The sequence below is a fragment of the Cetorhinus maximus genome, chromosome 21 (genome assembly GCF_964194155.1).
Source record: "Cetorhinus maximus chromosome 21, sCetMax3.hap1.1, whole genome shotgun sequence".
NCBI classification, from domain to species: domain Eukaryota; kingdom Metazoa; phylum Chordata; class Chondrichthyes; order Lamniformes; family Cetorhinidae; genus Cetorhinus; species Cetorhinus maximus.
This window is the reverse complement of record NC_135899.1, coordinates 24,965,681-24,985,582: the sequence shown is the minus strand read 5'-3', so window position 1 is coordinate 24,985,582 and position 19,902 is coordinate 24,965,681. Positions and strand designations below refer to the sequence as shown.

Genomic DNA, 19,902 nt, shown 5'->3' with positions numbered 1-19,902 from the left:
GATCCCAATGATTATTCACTGCTTTTAATACACATCTAATTGCAATACCATATCTCATCATGATATTTGAAGGTGTGAAAACATACCTTTCAGAACGTTCTTGACTCCTCAGCAGGCTTTCCATTTTTTTTCGCAAACTCTCAAACCTGCGTGTTTCCAGAACCCCCGCAATACCAGACAAAATGCCGTGCGGGCAGAAGTCTGATTTTCATCCCACTTTTAAAATGGGGGATGTGACCTCAGCGGAGTTGTGGGTGGTGGGAGGGGTGGCGGTTGTGATGGGTGTGCATTTTGCACACTAGGCATTCCCAACCCACAGAAAAGGTCAGAGGAAAATGGTAGGGAATGAGGAGAAAAAAATCTGATTTGCTCCAATAAAAACACTAAGTAAGGCCATTCACGCATGAAACCTTCCTCCGCACCCAGACGAAAATTCGGCCCATATGTGTGTGCTCTTTTTGTCATTTTCATTAGTTAAAAAACTTATTGGAGCTGTTGGGGGAGGGGGGAATGTGGGGAGGCTGTTTCCTTTTATTCTGTGATTGCATGTGAGCATTGCTTGCAAGGCCAGCATTTATTGCCCATCCCTAACTGCCCTTGAGAAGGTGGTGGTGAGCCTCCACCTTGAACTGCTGCAGTCCATGTGGTGTAGGTACACCCACAGTGCTGTTAGGGAGGGTGTTCCAGGGTTTTGACCCAGCAGCAGTGAAGGAACAGCAATATATTTCCAAGTCAGGATGGTGTGTGGCTTGGAGGGGAACCTGTAGGTGATGGTGTTCCCATGCATCTGCTGCCCTTGGCCTTCTAGGTGGTAGAGTTTGCGGGTTTTATGAGTTGCTGCAGTGCTTCTTGTAGATGGTACACACTTCTGCCACTATGCGTCAGTGGTGGAGGGCGTGAGTGTTTAAAGTGCCGATCAAGCAGGATGCTTTGGCTTGGATGGTGTTGAGCTTCTTGAGTGTTGTGGAGCTGCACTCATCCAGGCAAGTGGAGCGTATTCCATTACACTCCTGACTTGTTACTTGTAGATGGTGGACAGGCTTTGGGGAGTCAGGAGGTCAGCTACTTGTCACAAAATTCCCAGCCCCTGACCTACTCTTGTAGCCACATTATTTATATGGCTAGTCCAGTTCAGTTTCTGGTTAATGGTAACTCCCAGGATGTTAATGGTGGGGTCTTCAGTGGTGCTAATGCTATTGAACGTGAAGAGAAAATGGTTGGAGATAGTCATTATCTGGCACTTGTGTGACATGACTGTTTGACCGGGAAAGAAGCTCTGAGGTGAGAAACCTCCTGGAAACGCCCCAGTCAGAGTTGGTAACCTTATCCTGCTCCCCAAACCCCACCCTCTCCCATTTGTTAATGTGCTCCTCTCCTCCTCCTCAGGCACAACGCAGGATATTGGACGATGACCTCACCGTCCGGCTCTCCGTGCCCGGTGACACAATCGTCATCAACAACACGCAGCCCAGCGCCTCCGCAAACCACCATTCCAACCTGTACGAGCGCATCAGCTCGAGTGACCTTGAGTACCAGGAGCCCAACCGACTTCGCATGAAGCTTCCCGACCTGCCGCAAGGGGCTGAGAACTCAGGTAAGGCCTGAAGAGGGCTTGTCAGGCCAGCTATGGAAAGGAATGGCCCTTTAAGGTGTATGTTGTTAGGAAGAAAAGGAGGAGATCAGCGACCAGTCAGTCAATCTGTTCGGATGGCGTTGGTCGAGCGACAAAGGCTGGGCCAGGACTCTGGCAGAGCTGCCCTACTCTTCTTCCAATATTGCCACGGGATCTTTTATATCCGCCTGAACAAGACAACAGGGTCTTTCATATACAGGAGATGATTAAGATGCTTCGAAGTTTGACAGGGTAGCTAGAGAAGAACTGTTTCCTCTGGTGGGGGATATCTAGAAGAAAGGTCAAATAACCTTTAAATTTGAGCTAGGCCATTGAGGGGTGACATCAGGAAGCACCTCTTCCCACACAGGGTAGTGGAAATCTGGAACTCTCTCCCTCAAGAGCTGTCAAGGCTGGGGGTCAACTGGAAATTTCAGGACTACGATTGATAAATTCTTGTTAGACAAGGGGATTAAGGTTTGCAGATCCAAGGTAGGTAGATGGAGTTAAGACAGGCATCAGCCATGATCTAATTGAATGGTGGAACTGGGTCGAGGGGTTGAATGGCCTCCTCCTGTGCCTAGGCTCTTATGTTCTGGTATTATTTCAGAGTTACAGTAATTGCAGTTTCCATTTCAGAAGTTCTTCAGAACTTCCTTTTGCTCTCTGTTTTTGAAACCTATCAGCCTTCCGCCAATCTTTCCGGAAAGCTTCCTGAAAACTTCTGCATCTGGGAATGGCAAAGTCATGGACTCCATAACATCTTAGCTTTTACTAGGTAAATCCTTCACCCTGTCTCAGCTCATCTGCTGCTGAAACCCTCACCCATGCCTTCATTACCTCTAGACTAGCCTATTCCAACACACTCATTGCCAGTCTCCCACATTCTACCACCACACCCCCCCCCCCACCCCCACCAAAAGTTGAGGTCATCAAAACTCAGCTGCCCGTGTCTTAACCCACACCAAGTCCGATCCCCCTGTCATTTCGTGTGCGTGCTCAGCCTACGTTGGCTCTTGGTTTTAAAATTCTCATCTTTGTTTTCGAATCCCTCTATGGCCTCTCCCCTCCCTTTTCCCTGTAATTTCCTCCAACCCTCCGAGGTATCTTCACTCATTTAATTCTGGCCTCCTGAGCATCCCTGATTTTAGTCGCTCCACCTTTGGTGGTCGTGCCTTCAGTTGCATAGGCCCTAAGATGTAAAATATCCTCTCTGCAACTCTCCACCTCTCTACCTCGCTTTTCTCCTTTAAGACCATAAAACATAAGACATAGGAGCAGAAATTAGGCCATTCGGCCCATCGAGTCTTCTCCGCCATTCAATCATGGCTGATAAGTTTCTCAACCCCATTCTCCCGCCTTCTCCCCGTAACTTTGATCCCCTTACCAATCAAGAACCTATCTATCTCGGTCTTAAATACACTCAATGACCTGGCCTCCACAGCCTTCTGTGGCAATGAATTCCATAGATTCACCACTCTCTGGCTAAAGAAGTTTCTCCTCATCTCGGTTCTAAAAGGTCTTCCCTTTACTCTGAGGCTGTGCACTCAGGTCCTAGTCTCTCCTACTAATGGAAACATCTTCCCCATGTCCACTCTATCCAGGCCTTTCAGTATTCTGTAAGTTTCAATCAGATCCCCCCTCATCCTTCTAAACTCCAGAGTCCTCAAACGTTCCTCATATGTTAAGCCTTTCATTCCTGGGATCATTCTCGTGAACCTCCTCTGGACCCTCTCCAGGGCCAGCACATCCTTCCTGAGATACGGAGCTCAAAATTGCTTACAATATTCTAAATGTGGTCTGACCAGAGCCTTATAAAGCCTCAGCATCACATCCCTGCTTTTATATTCTAGTCCTCTCGAAATAATTAAAACATTCATTTGAACCTACCTTTTTGCCCAAGCTTTTGGTCATCTGGTTAAATATCTCCTTATGTGATCTTGGTATCATATTTTGTTTTATAATGCTCCTGTGAAGTGCCTTGGAACGTTTTATTACGTTAAAGGTGCTATATGAATTTAAGTTGTTGTTGTATATAAATCTAATTCATGGGACAGGATGATTGATCATCAGTCAAAAAGGATTCATTTTGTCATGCGTGTTTTCTGAGACATGTTTCAACTTATGCATTTCAAAGTGCAGCCATTAGGTGTAGAGTACAAAAGCAAGGTTACCCTAATCCTTTATTAAACCCAGCAGGCAAATTGTGGCTCATTCTGGACACCATACTTGAGTGAGTGTGTCAAGGTTTTGAGAGGAAGCAAAGGAGATTTACTAGAGTGGTATTAGGGATGAAAGATTCCAGTTTATACGGAGGCATAGAGGAACACCACCAACTTGGTGTTGCACCTTCCAAACTCGCAACCTCTTCCACCTAGAAGGACAAGGGCATGGGAACATCACCCCCTGCAAGTTCCCCTCCCTCCAAGCCACATACGACCCTGACTTGGGACCACATCATTGTTTTTTTCACCTCCCCAGGTCAAAATCCTGGAACTCGCTCCCTACAGCACTGTGGGTGTACCTACACCGCATGGACTGCAGCGGTCCAAGGAGGCAACTCACCACCACCTTCTCACTGGGGATGGGCAACAAATCCTGGCCTTGCCAGTGTTACTCACGTCCTGTGAATGAGTGGAAAGAAGACTGATGATGTTTTCCTTAGAGCAGAGAAGGGTCAGGGGACATTTGTTGGAGCTGTTCAAGAACCATGAAGGATTTTGATAAAGTAAATTTGGAGAAACTGTTTCCAGTGACAGAAGGATCAGTAACCAAAGCTCACAGATGTAAGGTGAAAGGCAAAAGAGCCAGAAGCAATACGAGCGCAGCTTTTTTTATGCTGTGAGTTATTATGATTTGGAAGGGGCTGCCTGAAAGGATGGTGGAAGCAGTAACTTTCAAAAGCGAATTGGATAAATACTTGAAAAGGAAACATTTGCAGGGCTGTTGGGGAAAGAGTGAAGAGCGGGGGGTGGGGTGGGGGTGGGTAGTGATTGAGAGAGAGCTCCTTCAATGAGCTGGCAAAGACAAGACAGACCAAATGGGTTTATTTGTTGCTGTATGATACCATGGTTCTATTATTGTATTGTGACAAAGGTCTGAATTCCAGTTGGGGTGATACACTTCTTCAATGATTAGGCCATGGGCAGAATACTGGTGTCTGCAACCATGATGTGTCTCTTTTTTTTGCTCACAAAATCACCTTTGTTTTTGTAAGACCCAGAACAAAAATTACTCCGTTCTTTGCTCCCTGGTTTTGCGGCCTAGATGAGCAAGCAACAGTCTCCATTGAAGGCATTTTGGTAACCCCAGGATGAATGGATCACTAAGTTTCAGTCCTGACTTAGCCTGGGTCAGATGTAGCTCACTGGGCAGAAGGTTGTGTGTTCAAATCTCACTCCAGAAGCTTGAGTATAGAATCCAAGCTGACATTCCCAATGCAGTACTGAGGGAGTGCTGTACTGTTGCGGGTGTCATCTTTCGGTTGAGAGGTGAAAACCAGGTCATACCTGCCCTCACAGGTGGATGGAAAAGAGCCCAAGCTATTGTTTCAAAGAAGAGCCGGGGTTTCCCTCTGGTCTCCAGGCCAATATCACTGAAATAGATAATACGGGCATTATCTGATTGCTGTTTCTGGGACATTGCTGTGTGCAAATTGGTGCTGAGTTTCCTACGTTACAACAGTGATGTTTTGGGACATGAGAAGGGTTATATAAATGCAAGTCTTTCCTTTTTTCAGTCTCGCACAATTCAGTGACCTTTTGTGGAAAATTTGGGGTGTTGTTTACAATGGCCAGGTTAAGGAGCAAATTGATCAGCATGTTTGATTAAAAAGTTCATTATTGCATTCAAAGAATATGTGTCCTGTGGCATTGGATACAGGAACCATGAGCTCTAGGCTATTGGTTACAGGAACCATGTGTTGTAGGCTATTGGAGAAAGAAGTGAGAAAGGAAGACGCTAAGAGTAGGACACACCATCCTAACTAAGGAAGTTAAAGATAGTATCAAATTGGAGGAAAAAGCATACAATTCCATGAAGGTTAGTGGGGGTCAGAAGATTGGACAGAATATATAAAAGCAGCAAAGAATGACTAAAAGATTAATAAGGAGGAACAAATTAGAGTACAAGAGAAAGCTAGCTAGAAATAGAAAAACAGTAAGAGTTTCCACAGGTATTTAAAAAGGGAAAATAGTAAGCAAAGTGGCCATTGGTCCTATAGAGAGTGAACCTGGGGAATTAATAATGGAAAATAAGGAAATGGCAGATGAATTGAACAGATATTTTGCCTCAGCCTTCACTGTAAAGGATACAAATAACACCCCGGAAATAAATGTGAATGAAGAGGTGAAAGGGAGAGAGGAACTTAAAACAGTTCTAATCACCAGGGAAAGGGCACTGAGAAAATCATCAGAACTAAGAGGGTGACAAGTCCCCAGTCCCTGATGAACTTCATCCTAAGATCTTAAAAGAAGTGGCTGCTGAGATAGTGGATGCATTGGTTGTAATTTTCCTAAATTTCCTAGATTCTGGAAAGGTCCCATCAGATTGGCAAATAGCGAATGTAACTCCTCTATTGAAAAAAGGAGGGAGACAGAAAGTAGGAAACTACAGGCCAGTTAGCTCAACATCTGTCACAGGGAAAATGCTGGAATCTATTCTTAAGGATGTTATAGCGGGGCACTTAGAAAACCTCAATGCAATCAGGCAGAGTCAACATGGTTTTGTGAAAGGGAAATCGTGTTTGACTAATTTGTTAGAGTTCTTTGAGGAAGTAACAAGCAACAAGAATAATGGGGAACTTGTGGATGTGGTGTACTTAGATATCCAGGAGGCATTTTACAAGGTACCATATCAAAGGTTACTACACAAAATAAGACCACAATGATCAGTGCTGGGACCTCAACTATTTACAATCTGTATCAATGACTTGGATGACAAAACTGAATGTATGGTTGCTAAATTTGCTGATGACACAAAGATAGATAGGAAATTAACTGTCAAGGGGACATAAGGGGTCTGCAAAGGGATATACATAGGCTAAGTGAGTGGGCAAAAAATTGGCAGATGGAGTATAATGTGGGAAAATGTGAACTTGTCCACTTTGGCAGGAAGAATAGAAAAGCAGCATATTATTTAAATGGAGAGAGATTGCAGAACTGAGGTACAGAGGGATATGGGTGTCCTGATACATGAAGATCACAAAGTTGGTATGTTGGTCCAGCAAGTGCTTAGGAGGGCAAATGGAATGTTGTCATTTATTGCAAGGGGAATAACATATTAAAGTAGGGATGTTTTGCTACAGTTGTATAAGGCATTGGTGAGACCACATGTAGAGTATTGTGTACAGATTTGGTCTCTTTATTTAAGAAAGGACATAATTGCATTAGAAGCAGTGCAGTGATTCCATTTGGCTGATTCCTGGGATGGGGGGTGGTGGTTATCTTATAAGGAAACGTTAGATAGGTTAGGCCTGTATCCACTAGAATTTAGAAGAATAAGAGGTGATCTTATTGTAACATATAAAATCCTGAGGGGACTTGACAAGGAGGATGCTGAAAGGATGTTTCCCTTGTGGGAGAGACTAGAACTAGGGAACACAGTTTAAAAATAAGGCATCTACCATTTAAGTCTTAGATGAGGAGGAATTTTTTCTCTCAGGTTTCGTATGCCTGTGGCACACTCTTCCCCAAAGAGCAGTGGAGGCAGAGTCATTGAATATTTTTAAGGCAGAGGTAGATTCTTGATACCCTTTGACTCCCTTGTTAGTCGAGGGTAGACAGGAAAGCAGAGTTGAGGCCACAGCCAGATCAGCCATGATCATTTTGAATGGCGGAGCAGGTCTGAGGGGCCAAATGGCCGCCTCCTCATAATTTTCATGCTTGTAGGAGAAAATTTTCTCTCAGAGGGTCATTAGTCTGTAGAAATTGCTTCCTCAGAGAGCAGTAGAATCTGGGTCATTGAATATATTCAAAGCTGAGTTAAATAGGTTCTTGATAGGTAAGGGAGCCGAGGGTTATGGGGGACAGACAGGAAAGTGGAGTTGAGGCCACAATCTGATCAGCCATGATACAGGAACCAAGTGTTCTAGGCTATTGGATGCTGGAACCATGTGTTCATGCTATTAGATACAGGAGCTATGTGTCCTAGGCCATTAGACACAGGAGCCATGTGTTCCATGCTAATTTATATAGGAACTGTGTTCTAGGCTATTAGATACAGGAGCCACGTGTTCCAGGCTATTGGACACAGGAAGCACGTGTTCTAGGCTACTGGACACAGAAGCTGTGTGTTCTACGCTATTGGATGCTTGAAACAATTGTTCTGTACCTTTGAATACATGAAGCATGTTTTGTAGGTCATTGAATACAGGAACCATGTGTGTTCTAGGTCATTTGATGCATTGTGAATGTATTGTAGTTCATTAGATACATGAAGTGTGTTTCCTGCTCTATTGCCATGTTAATGTGTGTCATGGCCCACTGACTCACAGAGGTTTTACCCTGGTGGGCACCTTTATGGGATTGAAAACCCCAGCTGACCAAACAAGTAATGAAGTGACAAATAAGCTCTGATCAGCCTCTCAAATATAAGAGTTCCCTGATTTCTAGTGAATTTTCCACCAGACATTTATGTGTGTTCACAACATTGCATGGAAGAGATATGAAGGAAATCTTCGACATATACTCCCAACAAAACTTTGTTATATATTGACATCTTATCGTAACCCTTCTTCATCTATCTCAACATCTCTTTCTGTTCCTTTCTCCTTCTTGTGTTTATCTAGCTTTCCTTTAAATGCAACAGGAGTTTACCATTATCCAGAAAGTGAATTGGACCAGCCATATAAATACTGTGGCTATGAGAGCAGGTCAGAGGCTGGGAATTCTGCGGAGAGTAAGTCACCTCCTGAATCCCCAAAACCTGTCCACCATCCACAGCACAAGTCAGGGGTGTGATGGAAAATTCTCCACTTGCCTACATAAGTGCAAGTCCAGTAATACTCAAGAAGCTCGACGCCATCCAGGACAAAGCAGCCCGCTTGATTGGCACCCCATCCACCGCAATAAACATTCACTCCCTCCACCACCGACACACAGTGACGGCAGTGTGTACCATCTACAAGATGCACTGCAGCAACTCAGCAAGGCTCCTTCAACAGCACTTTTGAAACTCTCAACCTTTACCACCTAGAAGGACAAGGGCAGCAGATGCATGGGAACATCACCACCTGCAAGTTCCCCTACAAACCACACACCATCTTGACTTAGAGCTGTACCACCTACACTACACAGCCTGCAGCAGTTTAAGAAGTTGGCTCACCACCACCTTCTCGAGGTCAATTAGGGATGGGGCAATAAATGCAACGACGCCCACATCCTGTGGAAGAATACATTTTTTAAAAATGCATTCTTTCATGGCATGTGGGTATCACTGGTTAGGCCAGCATTTGTTGCTCAAACCTAATGGCCCTGGAACTGAGCAGCTTGCCAGGCCATTTCAGAGAGCAGCTAAGAGTCAACCACATTGCCGTGGATCTAGAGTCACATGTAGGCCAGATTGAGTAAGGATGGCAGATTTCCTTCCCTCATGGGCATTAGTGAACCTGATGGGTTTTTACGACAATCAAAGGTAGTTTTCATGGCCATCATTACTGAGAATAGCTTTATATTCCAGATTTATGAATTGAATTTAAACTCCACCTGTTGCCATGAGGGGGGATTTGAACCTGTGTGCCCAGAGTATTAGCCTGCACCTCTGAATTATGAGTCCAGTGACATTACCACTATGCCACCGACTCCTCTGTGCTGCTGCCTTTAGTGATTTGTGTATCTATAATCCCCGGATCCCCTGTTTCTGTGCCACGTTTAGACACGTTGGTCGCAATTTTAGGTCCCATAGCACCGGAAGCCCCAAAGCCATAAAATGGAGGTGGGAGTGGGGGGAGCGGAGGGCCCCCCAAGTAAGCACAAGAGCGGGAGTCCAAGTTTGTGAAGGTCTGCTGAATGCCTCATAATATCGTCGTCGTGAGGGCATAGCCATTGCCACCAGGAATCCGGAGGCCACCTTGGAAGGAGGAGTGGGAAGCAGGGAGGATGCCTCCTGGACCCTTTCGCTCCAAACTGGCTGTCCGAGATCACCTGCTTACTGTCCGGTTCCCTGTGCGACAACTTCACTTTATCACCATGGATCCGCCGTTCCCCACTGTTACATAAATCTGAAGGGGCTTGACAAGGTAGACTGAGAGATTGTTCCTGCTGGCTAGAGAATCGAAAATATGCGGCATGGTCTCGGGATAAGAGGCCGATCATTTAGGAATGAGATGACAAGTTTCTTCACTCAAAGGGTTGTGAGCCTTAGGAATTCTCTAGCCCAGAGGGTTGCTCTGTACTGGGTACTCTGTACATCAATTTTCTTCCACTTTTTCCAAGTGGAAAGGCATTCGACGTTCCTGTTGCACGTCCATCGTTGAGTACGTGTAAGGCTGGTGGGATAGACAGATTCTTGATGCCTGAGAATCAAGAGATATGGGGAGCAGTTGGGAAAGCAGAGTTGAAATCGATGATCTGCCATGATCATATTGAATGGCAGGACAGGCGTAAAGGTTCTTATGGTCTACTGTATGGTCTACTCCTGCTATTTCTTGCGTTCTTGCATTATTATCTGAGACGCCCCATAACAGCATCCCCTTGCTCACCATTCTACAATAAAATCTTTATCCAGCAACACATCCAGCTATCCAACCAAAACTGATCTAATCACCCTTGTCCATTCCCTTAGTGTCTGTCTTGCAGGTTCCTTTGTCTATCCAGGTGCTCCTATGCAGTGCTACCCCCAGTGCCTGCAGCATGGACTGGTGGAAGGCTGCTGACTCCAGCTTCAGACTCCTCCATCTCGGTATGGGTGGCAGTGCCTGAGCTGGTTGTCTAATAGGCTACCACTTCCCCACTGGAAAGGATGGGCTCCAAGCTCTGCACAAAGCCCTGTGTCACATTGGAGCAACGTGCTGTTAGACCTCCGCGCAGAGATACGTTAGCATTCTGCGAGCTTAATAATGCCTCCCTGTATTTTGTCCTTGGTAATAACTATATCCCACAAATTGATGATGTCTGGAGATCTTGAAATTGTACTTCGATTCCCAAGGGTCCAAATCGTTTCTATAAACGGTGAACAACAGTGCTTCCAACATTGATCCTGTGGAACACCACTTCCCACTTTTTACCAGTCTGAGTAACTACCTTTTACCCCTACTCTCTGTTTCCTGTTCTGTAGCGATGTCAGATCCTATCAATTCTTATGGAGGGGGTGGGGGCGAGTGGGTCTCTTTGTTCAGCTCCTATGCTTATCTTGGTCATTTACATTGACCAATCATCAATTAACTCTCTTATTTAAAATTTACAAATCAAATAAGAGTTAGGCTTCCTGACGTGATGGGGACACAATATTTAATGGCACAAACCTATGAGTACATAAGAACGTAGCAACAGGAGAATGCCATTTGGCCCTTGAGCATGTTTTGCCATTTGGTTACTTCCCGGCTGCTCTATCCCTCCACTCCGCATTCTGGCCCTTGCTCCATTCCCCTTGATACCCTAATGCAACAAAAGTCTATCAACCTCATTCTCAGAAGGTCCATTTGGACCCTAGCTTCCACAGCTTCTTCCACAGGGAAGAGAATTACAGATTGCTACTATCTTTTGTATGGGAAAAATAGAGTTCACTGACAGTGTTCCCTCTGAACGCTGGCACATGTGCAGACATGCAAAATAACTTAATGGGCCTATGCACTTAAATCAAAAATATTGGCATGTACATTGCTTCCTGATTTCGGCATGAATTCTTATCAGAAACAGGTTTTGTATAAGCAATTATTTTTTGCTTGTCTGTTCTCCCTTTGTGCAATGGAAGAACTTCCATGCCAATCCATGCTAGCCCATCCACCTTTTACCCCCATACCAAGCTCATACCAGCCAACCCATCCACCACCTTTTTCCCTTACACCCTCCAAGTCAACTCACCCAGTATCCACCATGGCCAGAGCTCAGGAGCCATGTTGAGCTTAAATAAAATGAAGGCCTAACTATCTATTACAGCCTTCTCTATATTTAAAAAAAAACTTCCATTCATGAAAGCCCATTCAAAACTTTTATATCCCCTCAAGTACTTAATTCCCTATAAAAGCAAACAGATTTGTATTCATAACCCCACATCAGAGACAGCTAATCCTTTAATAACCTCTTTAATAACCTCTTTGATGGCTTTATGAAAGGGAAATCATACCTGACAAATTTATTAGAATTCTTTGAGGAGGTAACAAGCAGGATAGATAAAGGGGAACCAGATATAATATATTTGGATTTCCAAAAGGCATCCAATAAGGTACCACATGTAATGCTACTTAATAAGATAAGAACCCATGGTGTTAGGGGTAGTATATTAGCATGGATAGAGGGTTGGCTAACTAATAGCAGACAGAGAGTTGGGATATGGGGGGCATTTTCAGGATGGCGACCTGTAACTAGTGGAGTGCCACAGGGATCAGTGCTGGGGCCTCAATTATTTGCCATATACATTAATGACTTAGGTGAGGGAAGTGAATGTACTATCACCAAGTTTGTGGATGATACAAAAATAAGTGGGAAGGCAAGTGATGAAGATGACACAAGGAATCTACAGAGGGATATAGACAAGTTAAATGAGTGGGCAAAAAAGTAGCAGATGGAATGTAGGAAAATGTGAGGTTATGCACTTTGTTAGGAAGAATAGAGGAGCTGAATTTAAATGGAGAAAAACTGCAGAAGGCTGCAGCACAGAGGGATTTGGGAGCCCTTGTGCATGAATCCCAATAAGTTAACAAGTTCAACAGGTAATAGGGAAGGCAAATAGAATGTTAGCCTTTATTTCAAAGGGAATAGAGTATAAAAATAGGGAAGTCTTGCTAAAACTATACAAAGCAGTAGTTAGACAACACCTAGAATACTGTGAATCATTTTGGTCCCTTTATCTAAGGAAAGATATACTGACATTGGAGGCAGACCAGAGAAGGTTCACTAGGTTGATCCCAGGTATGGAGGGATTTTCTTATGAGGAGAGGTTGCGCCTGTACTCATTGGAATTTAGAAGAGTGAGAGACGACCTTATTGAAACATATAAGATTCTTAGGGGACTTGACAGGATAGATTCTGAGAGGTTGTTTCCCCTTGTGGGAGAGCTTAGGACCAGAGGGCATAATCTCAGAGTAAGGGGTCACCCATTTAAAACAGAGTTGAGGAGGAATTTCTTCTCTGAGGATAGTTAATCTGTGAAATTCTTTACCACAGAGGGCTGTAGAAGCGGGTCGTTAAGTATATTCGAGGCTGAGACAGACAGATTTTTAATCAATAAGGGAATCAAGGGTTATGGGGAAAAGGCAGGAAAGTGGAGTTGAGGATTATCAGATCAGCCATGATCTCATTGAATGATGGAGAAGACTCGATGGGCCGAATGGCCTACTTCTGCTCCTACGTCTTATGGCCTGTCAGTCAAACTGCCCTGCACACTACTGAGGCTAATCACTTATCTGATGACCGTCTTCATACGAAACTGCGCCTGGATCTATAAATAACCCAGGTCGATTACATTCAGGTGAGGTGGCATAATGCAGAAACGTTTCTTTTGACAAAGTACTAATACAAGCTGAGGAATTGTTTTTTTAATTCAGTTCATCAGGGTAGAAATTTGTCTTGGACGTAAAATGAGTGGCATCACATTGGCTGCTTTGCTGATGCTGATTGAAGTCAATGCACCTGGATATCAGCCGGGGTATAAATGGGCAGACGACGTGATACCCACAATGAATTTCTGCCCAGAGAGAGTTGTAGCGGCTATAAAGTGATAGGCAACTTGTGCTTTTCAACCGGGCTAAGGAAGGTTTGGGTGGGTGGGAGTGGGTGGTGAGAGGAAATTAGGCCTGGGCGCAAAACAGACTTAACTGCCGATTATTGAGTGCCATTGAAGTCATTGGGTCTACACACAGGATTGCACGATCAACAGGCAGTTGACTGGACCATTTTACATCCTCTCACATGACCCCCATGTCTTTGCAATTGGTACTTGTTACTTTGTGACTTGGCTCAATGTTTTCAAATCAATAATCAAAGGATATGCTGATAGTGGGAGGTGGAGGGGGGTGGGAGGAGGCTCATATGGAGTATTAACACCAGCATGGACCATTAGGGCCACACAGCCTATTTGTGTGCTGTCTGCTCTATGTCATGCAATGCAATAATATGCAACTGATATAGATCTTGTCTGAATGTTTTATTGCCTGTGACATTAATGCTTTGGATATGTAATAGTCAGTTTCTTTCCCCAGAATCATAGGAGTCCTATTGATCTTGGCAGCTGTGCCATGGCGGATAGGAGGAATGGAAGCAGTAGCTTCCTGAGAAAGGGTCACAGAGGGGAGATTTGAGACTTATTGGGGTGGGCACTGCAGAGGACACAGCTCCATGAGACTTCCGTATCATTGTGTTGTTCTCCCAATGTCCCTCTCTCCACCCCCTCCCACCTCCCTCGCCCACCCTGCCTTTGTGCTGTTCCATCCTGTTGTTTGTGCTCATCCATCCTGTTGTTCATCCACCCTGTTGTGTTCCCTCCTCTCCGACAGCTCTTCTGTTAAACAACCCAGCCTATCACCTTATACTCTCTGCAAACCGTCACCTGGTTGGAGGCCCTGGCTGCACTTTGGACCAGGTTAAGCCAATCAACACTGATGGTAAGGACCTCACCAACTTGGGATGGCAGTTGGGTGGGGGTGGGTGGGGGAGAATGGTGGTGGATTGGGGGTGGTGGTAGGGGGGAGAAGTTGCGAATACCCAGTCCATGAAGGAATGTTCCCTTGACTTACAAATTGTTGTCCCTAACATGTTAACATCTTGTGGAATCACTTGGAACTTAACCCCCACCCCTGTCAGGAAACTGATAGGATCGGAGGCAACACAGTTTTTATACCCCAACCCAATTTTATTCTACATTGAAGACAACAGAGAATGATATTGGATAGGAGTGAGTGGGGGGGTGGGGATGGTGTGGTGTAAAACTGAAGTTCCATCTCATCCCATAGGAGCCCCACCCATTGAGTTAGGTTATAATGAGCAGCCAGAAGTCTGTGTTACTTTTACAAAGAGTGATGATCCTATTACACTGAAACCTGTATCTGTTTAGAGCAGCACAAAGCCAAAAGGGCCAAGTTATATTTTTCATCTTAACCAAGAGCTGATCCTAACTGGCCCTTTGCTACCATTAGAGAGCGAAGCCAGCAGCGAGATAGTCGCAAATAATTGTTCGCAATTTACATTAACGATTTGAACTTTGGAAAGAAAAACGCAATTTCTAAATTTGCGGACGACTCCTAATTCATATGTTCATATATAAGCTGTATGGAACCTTGGTTAGACTACACAGCGACAACTAATTATAATTTTATAGCTCCTTTAACGTTATGAAGCATCCAAAGGCACTTCAGAGGAGCATTATAAAACAAAGTATCACACTGAGCCATACAGGGAGGTATTAGGTCAGATGACCAAAAGTTTGGTCAAAGAGATAGGTTTTAAGAAGTGTCTTTAAGGAGGAAAGTGAGGTAGAGGGACGGAGAGGCATGGGGAGGGAATTCCAGAGCCCAGGTAACTGAAGGCATGACCATCAATGGCGGACAATTATGATTGGGAATGCACGAGAGGCCAGAATTAGAGGAGCACAGATATCACGGATGGTTGGGGGTGCTGGAGGACATTACATAGATACGGAGGGGTGAGGCCATGGAGGGATTTGAAAACACGGATGAGAATTTTGAAATCAAGATGATGCTTGACCGGGTTCAGTCAATGAGCGCAGGAGAGATATGGGAACGGGACTTGCTGCGAGCTAAGATGCGGGCAGCAGAGTTTTGGAAGACCTCAAGTTTATGGTGGGTAAAACAAGGGAGGCCAGCCAGGAATGCATTGGAATAGGCTAGTCTTGGGGTAACAAAGGCTTGACTGGGGGTTTCAGCAGCTGATGAGCCGAGACAGGAAAGGTGAGCAATGTTGCAAAGGTGGAAATAGGCAGTCTTTGTGATATTGCAAACATGAGGTCGGTAGCTCATCTTGGGATCAAATGTGGCACCAAGGTTTAATCTCAGTCTGTAACCAAGGAGAGGAATGGAGACAGTAGCTAGGAGGGAGTTTGAAGTGGGAACCAAAACAATGGCTTCAGGTCTTCCCAATAACTAATATTTAATTTTTAGCAAGGCTGTAAAAAGAAAGTAAACCAAGCACTAGATCTTATTTCTAGGGGGATGGAATTTAAAAGTAGGGAAGTTACGTTAAACCTGTATAGAATCTTGGTTAGATCACAAAATCTTGACAGTGCAGAAGGAGGCCATTCGGCCCATCGAGTCTGCACTGGCTCTCTGAAACAGCATTCTGCCTAGTCTCACTCCTCTGCCTTATCCCCGTGCACATTCTTTCTTTTCAGGTAGCAATCCAATTCCCTTTTTAATATCTCGATTGAACCTGCCTCCACCACCCTCTCAGGAAGTTCATTCCAGACTCCAATCGCCCTTTGGGTGAAAAATTTTTTCCTCACATCATTTTTACACCTTTGGACAATTATTTCAAATCTATGCCCTCTAGTTCTTGATGTTCCCTTGTGTGGGAACAGTTTCTCACTACTTACCCTACCCATACCCCTCAGGATCTTGAATACCTCTATCAAGTCTCCTCTCAACTTTCTTTTCTCCGAGGAAAACTGTCCCAACCTCTCCAATCTATCTTCATAGCTACAGTTCTTCATCCCTGGAATCATCCTTGTGAATCTCCTCTATACTCTCTCCAATGCCTTCACATCCTTCCTCAAGTATGATGCCCAGAACTGGACGCAGTACTGGGGTGCAGTTCTGGCTACAATATTATTGGAAGGATATGGAGGCACTGGAGAGGGTGAAAAGAAGAGTTACAAAGATGATACCAGAAATGTGTGGGTAACCATTATCTGGAAAGGATTGACAGGCTGGGTCTCTTCTCTGTTGAAGAACAAAGGCTGAAGCATGACCTAATAAAGTTATTTAAAATTATGAAAGGTTTTGATAGAGAGAATGAAGAAACAATGTTTCCTCTTGTGGGGAAGAGCATGACTAGAGGCCATCAACATAAACATGGCAAGAATCCAATGGGGAATTCAGAAGAAACTTCTTTACCCAGAGAGTGGTGAGAATTTGAAACTCGCCACCGCAGATAGTGGTTGACGCAACTAGTATGAATGTATTTAAGAGGAAGCCAGACAAGCATATGAGGGAGAAGGGAATAGATGGTTAGGGTGGTAACTTTAGATGAGGAAATATGGGAGGAGGCTCAAGTGGAGCATAAGTGCCAGTATGGACTGATTGGGTCAAATGGCCTGTTACTGTGCCTTAAAACCTATGTAACCCCACAGAGCTGAGGTGGCATCTGACCACGTCCACACGCTGACCTCGCAGCATTCAGCACTCTGTCAAGCTAGTGGTCTCACACCTTAGCCATAGCTAGTTTTGGCAACGCTGAAGGGGTTGAATTTGTACGAGAAAAAGAATGGGGCCATTAGACGGTGGCAATACTTTACGAGGGTTCACAGGAGTGGAAGGTTGGCTTGTGTTGTGTATAGAGGCACTAGGGTAGAAATTGGTCTCAGATGGTCGTGTGAAACAGGTGGTAGCATGTTGGACACCAGTTATAGGCCCGGCCTGATATTCAATTCAATTGGCATCAAAGATGACCAAATATTGAGCTGGGCTTGTATGGGGCGGGCGATGGAATGCTACCCATTTGGCACGATCGGACAAGGCCAGTTTCTACACCACTGGATTTGCATTAGGCTATTTCACTCTCACCTACCCATCGTCAAATTGATGGGATGGCAGGAGCGGAGGGGAGGTGGTGGAGGGGGGAGTGGGGTGGGGTAGGGGGCAACACTGGTTTCCCCACAGCCTGATTTCACCCTCGTTTGAAGTAAGGAGAGTGGTACTGGACAGATGTGTAAAACCAATAATCCACCGGATCCCAAGGGAACCCACCAGGTGAATTAGGTGAAAAGTGCCCAGAATGTGGCCATAATCGACTTTCCTGCCCAAATGAGCAGTTGTAAAATAAAAAACGTAGTTTAGTTCATAAATAGTTGCTTGGTAATGCAGGTCTTGAGTATTGCTGTACGAAGAAACATGTTGTCGATACTTTTTGACTTTCACTCATCAGGACAGATGCTAGAATGCCAAAATTCAAAGGGAACAACAATTTATACCGCATGAGAAAAGGGTGCTAATAGGAACTACCTTGGAAGGTTAAGGTATCTCAAAATTTGAATACATTTAACTCCAAATACCACCCCCTCCCGCCCGATTTCTATCTCAGTACCTAGGGCCAGGAATGTCAGGCCCACATGCGTATTTATTCATTCACGGGATATAGGCATCCCTAGTTAGAGCAGCATTTTTTGCCCATCTCTAATTGCCAGTGAGAAGTTGGTGGATGAGCCACCGCCTTGAACCGCTGCAGTCCATATGATGCAGGTACACCCACAGTGCTGTTAGGAAGGGGGTTCCAGGATTTTGACTCAGTGACAGTGAAGGAACGGCGATATAGTTCCAGGTCACGATTATATGTGGCTTGGAGAGGAGCTTGCAGAAGGTGGTATTCCCATGCATCTGTTGCCATTGCCCTTCTAGCTGGAAGGTGCTGTCGAAAGAGCCTTGGTGAGTTGCTCCATTGCATACTGTAGATGTACACTGCTGTCACTGTGCGTCAGTGGTTGAGGGAGTGGATGTTGAATGTGGTGGATGGGGTGCCAATCAATTGGGCTATTTTATGCTGGATGGTGGCTAGCTTCTTGAGTGTTGTTGGAGCTGCGCTCATCCAGGCGAGTGGAGAGTATTCCATCACACTCCTGACTTGTTCCTTGTAGATGATAGACAGACTTTGGGGAGTTGGGAGGTGAGTTGCTTGCCACAGAATTCCCAGCCTCTGGCCTGTTCTTGTAGCCACAATATTTATATGGCTAGTCCAGTTCAGTTTCTGGTCAATGGTAAACCCCCAGGATGTTGATGGTGGGGGATTCAATGATGGTAATGCCATTGAATGTCATGGGGCGATGGCTAGATTGTCTCTTGTTGGAGCTGGTTATTGGCTGGCACTTGTGTGGTGCGAATGTTACTTGCCACTTATCAGCCCCAGCCTACATGTTGTCCAGGTCGTGCTGCATATGGGCATGGACTGCTTCAGTATCTGAGGAGTCATGAGTGGGCCGAACATTGTGCAGTCATCAGCGAACATCCCCACTTCTGACTTTATGATGGAAAGGAAATTGATGAAGCAACTGAAGATGGTTGGGTCAAGGGCACTACCCTACAGTGATGTCCTGGGCCTGGGGTGATTGACCTCCAACAACCACAACCATTTTCCTTTGTGCTAGGTATGACTCCAACCAGTGGAGAGTTTTCCCCCTGATTCCCATTGAATCGAGTTTTACTAGGGCTCCTTGATGCCATACTCAGTCAAATGTGGCCTTGATATCAAGGGCAGTCACTCGCACCTCACCTTGGGAGTTCAGTTCTTTTGTCCATGTTTGGACCAAGGCTGTAACGAGGCCAGCAGCTGAGTGGCCCTCACGGAATCCAAACTGAGCATCAACGAGCAGGTTACTGCCGAATAAGTGCCGCTTCATTGCACGGTGGATGGCACCTTCCATCACTTTGCCGATGATCATGAGTAAGCTAATAGAGCAGCAATTGGCCGGGTTCGATTTTCCCTGAGCAGGAACATAGCTGGGCAATTTTCCACATTACTGTGTAGATGCCAGTGTTGTATCTGTACTGGAACAGCTTGGCTAGGGGTGCAGCTAGTTCTGGAGCACAGGTCTTCAGTACTATCCCCGGAATGTTGTCAGGGCCCATAGCCTTTGCGGTATCCAGTGTCTTCAGCTGTTTCTTGATGATATATGGAGTAAATCAAATTGATTGAAAACTGGCATTTGTGATGCTGGGCACCTCAAGGAAGAGGCTGAGATGGATCATCCATTTAGCACTACTGGCTGAAGATTGTAGCAAATGTTTCAACCTTGTCTTTTGCACTGATCTTCTGGGTTCCCCCAGCATTGAAGATGGGAACATTTGTGGAGCCTCCTTGTCCAGTTAGTTGTTTAATTGTCCACCACCATTCATGACGGGACATGCCCAGTACTGCAGAGCTTAGATCTGATCTGTTGATTGTGGAATCATTTGGCTCTGCCTACTGTCTGTT

General features: G+C 45.1%; 1 protein-coding gene across 1 annotated transcript in view; it reads left to right on the top strand.

Moving 5' to 3' along the window:
- Nucleotides 1–19,902, top strand: part of LOC144695537 (epithelial discoidin domain-containing receptor 1-like) — a 73,745-nt gene that overhangs the window by 34,658 nt on the left and 19,185 nt on the right. Inside the window, exons 2-3 of the mRNA XM_078566411.1 lie at nt 1,387–1,594; nt 14,262–14,369. Coding sequence (XP_078422537.1) covers nt 1,387–1,594; nt 14,262–14,369 — 316 coding nt within the window. The remainder of the gene's footprint in view (nt 1–1,386; nt 1,595–14,261; nt 14,370–19,902) is intronic.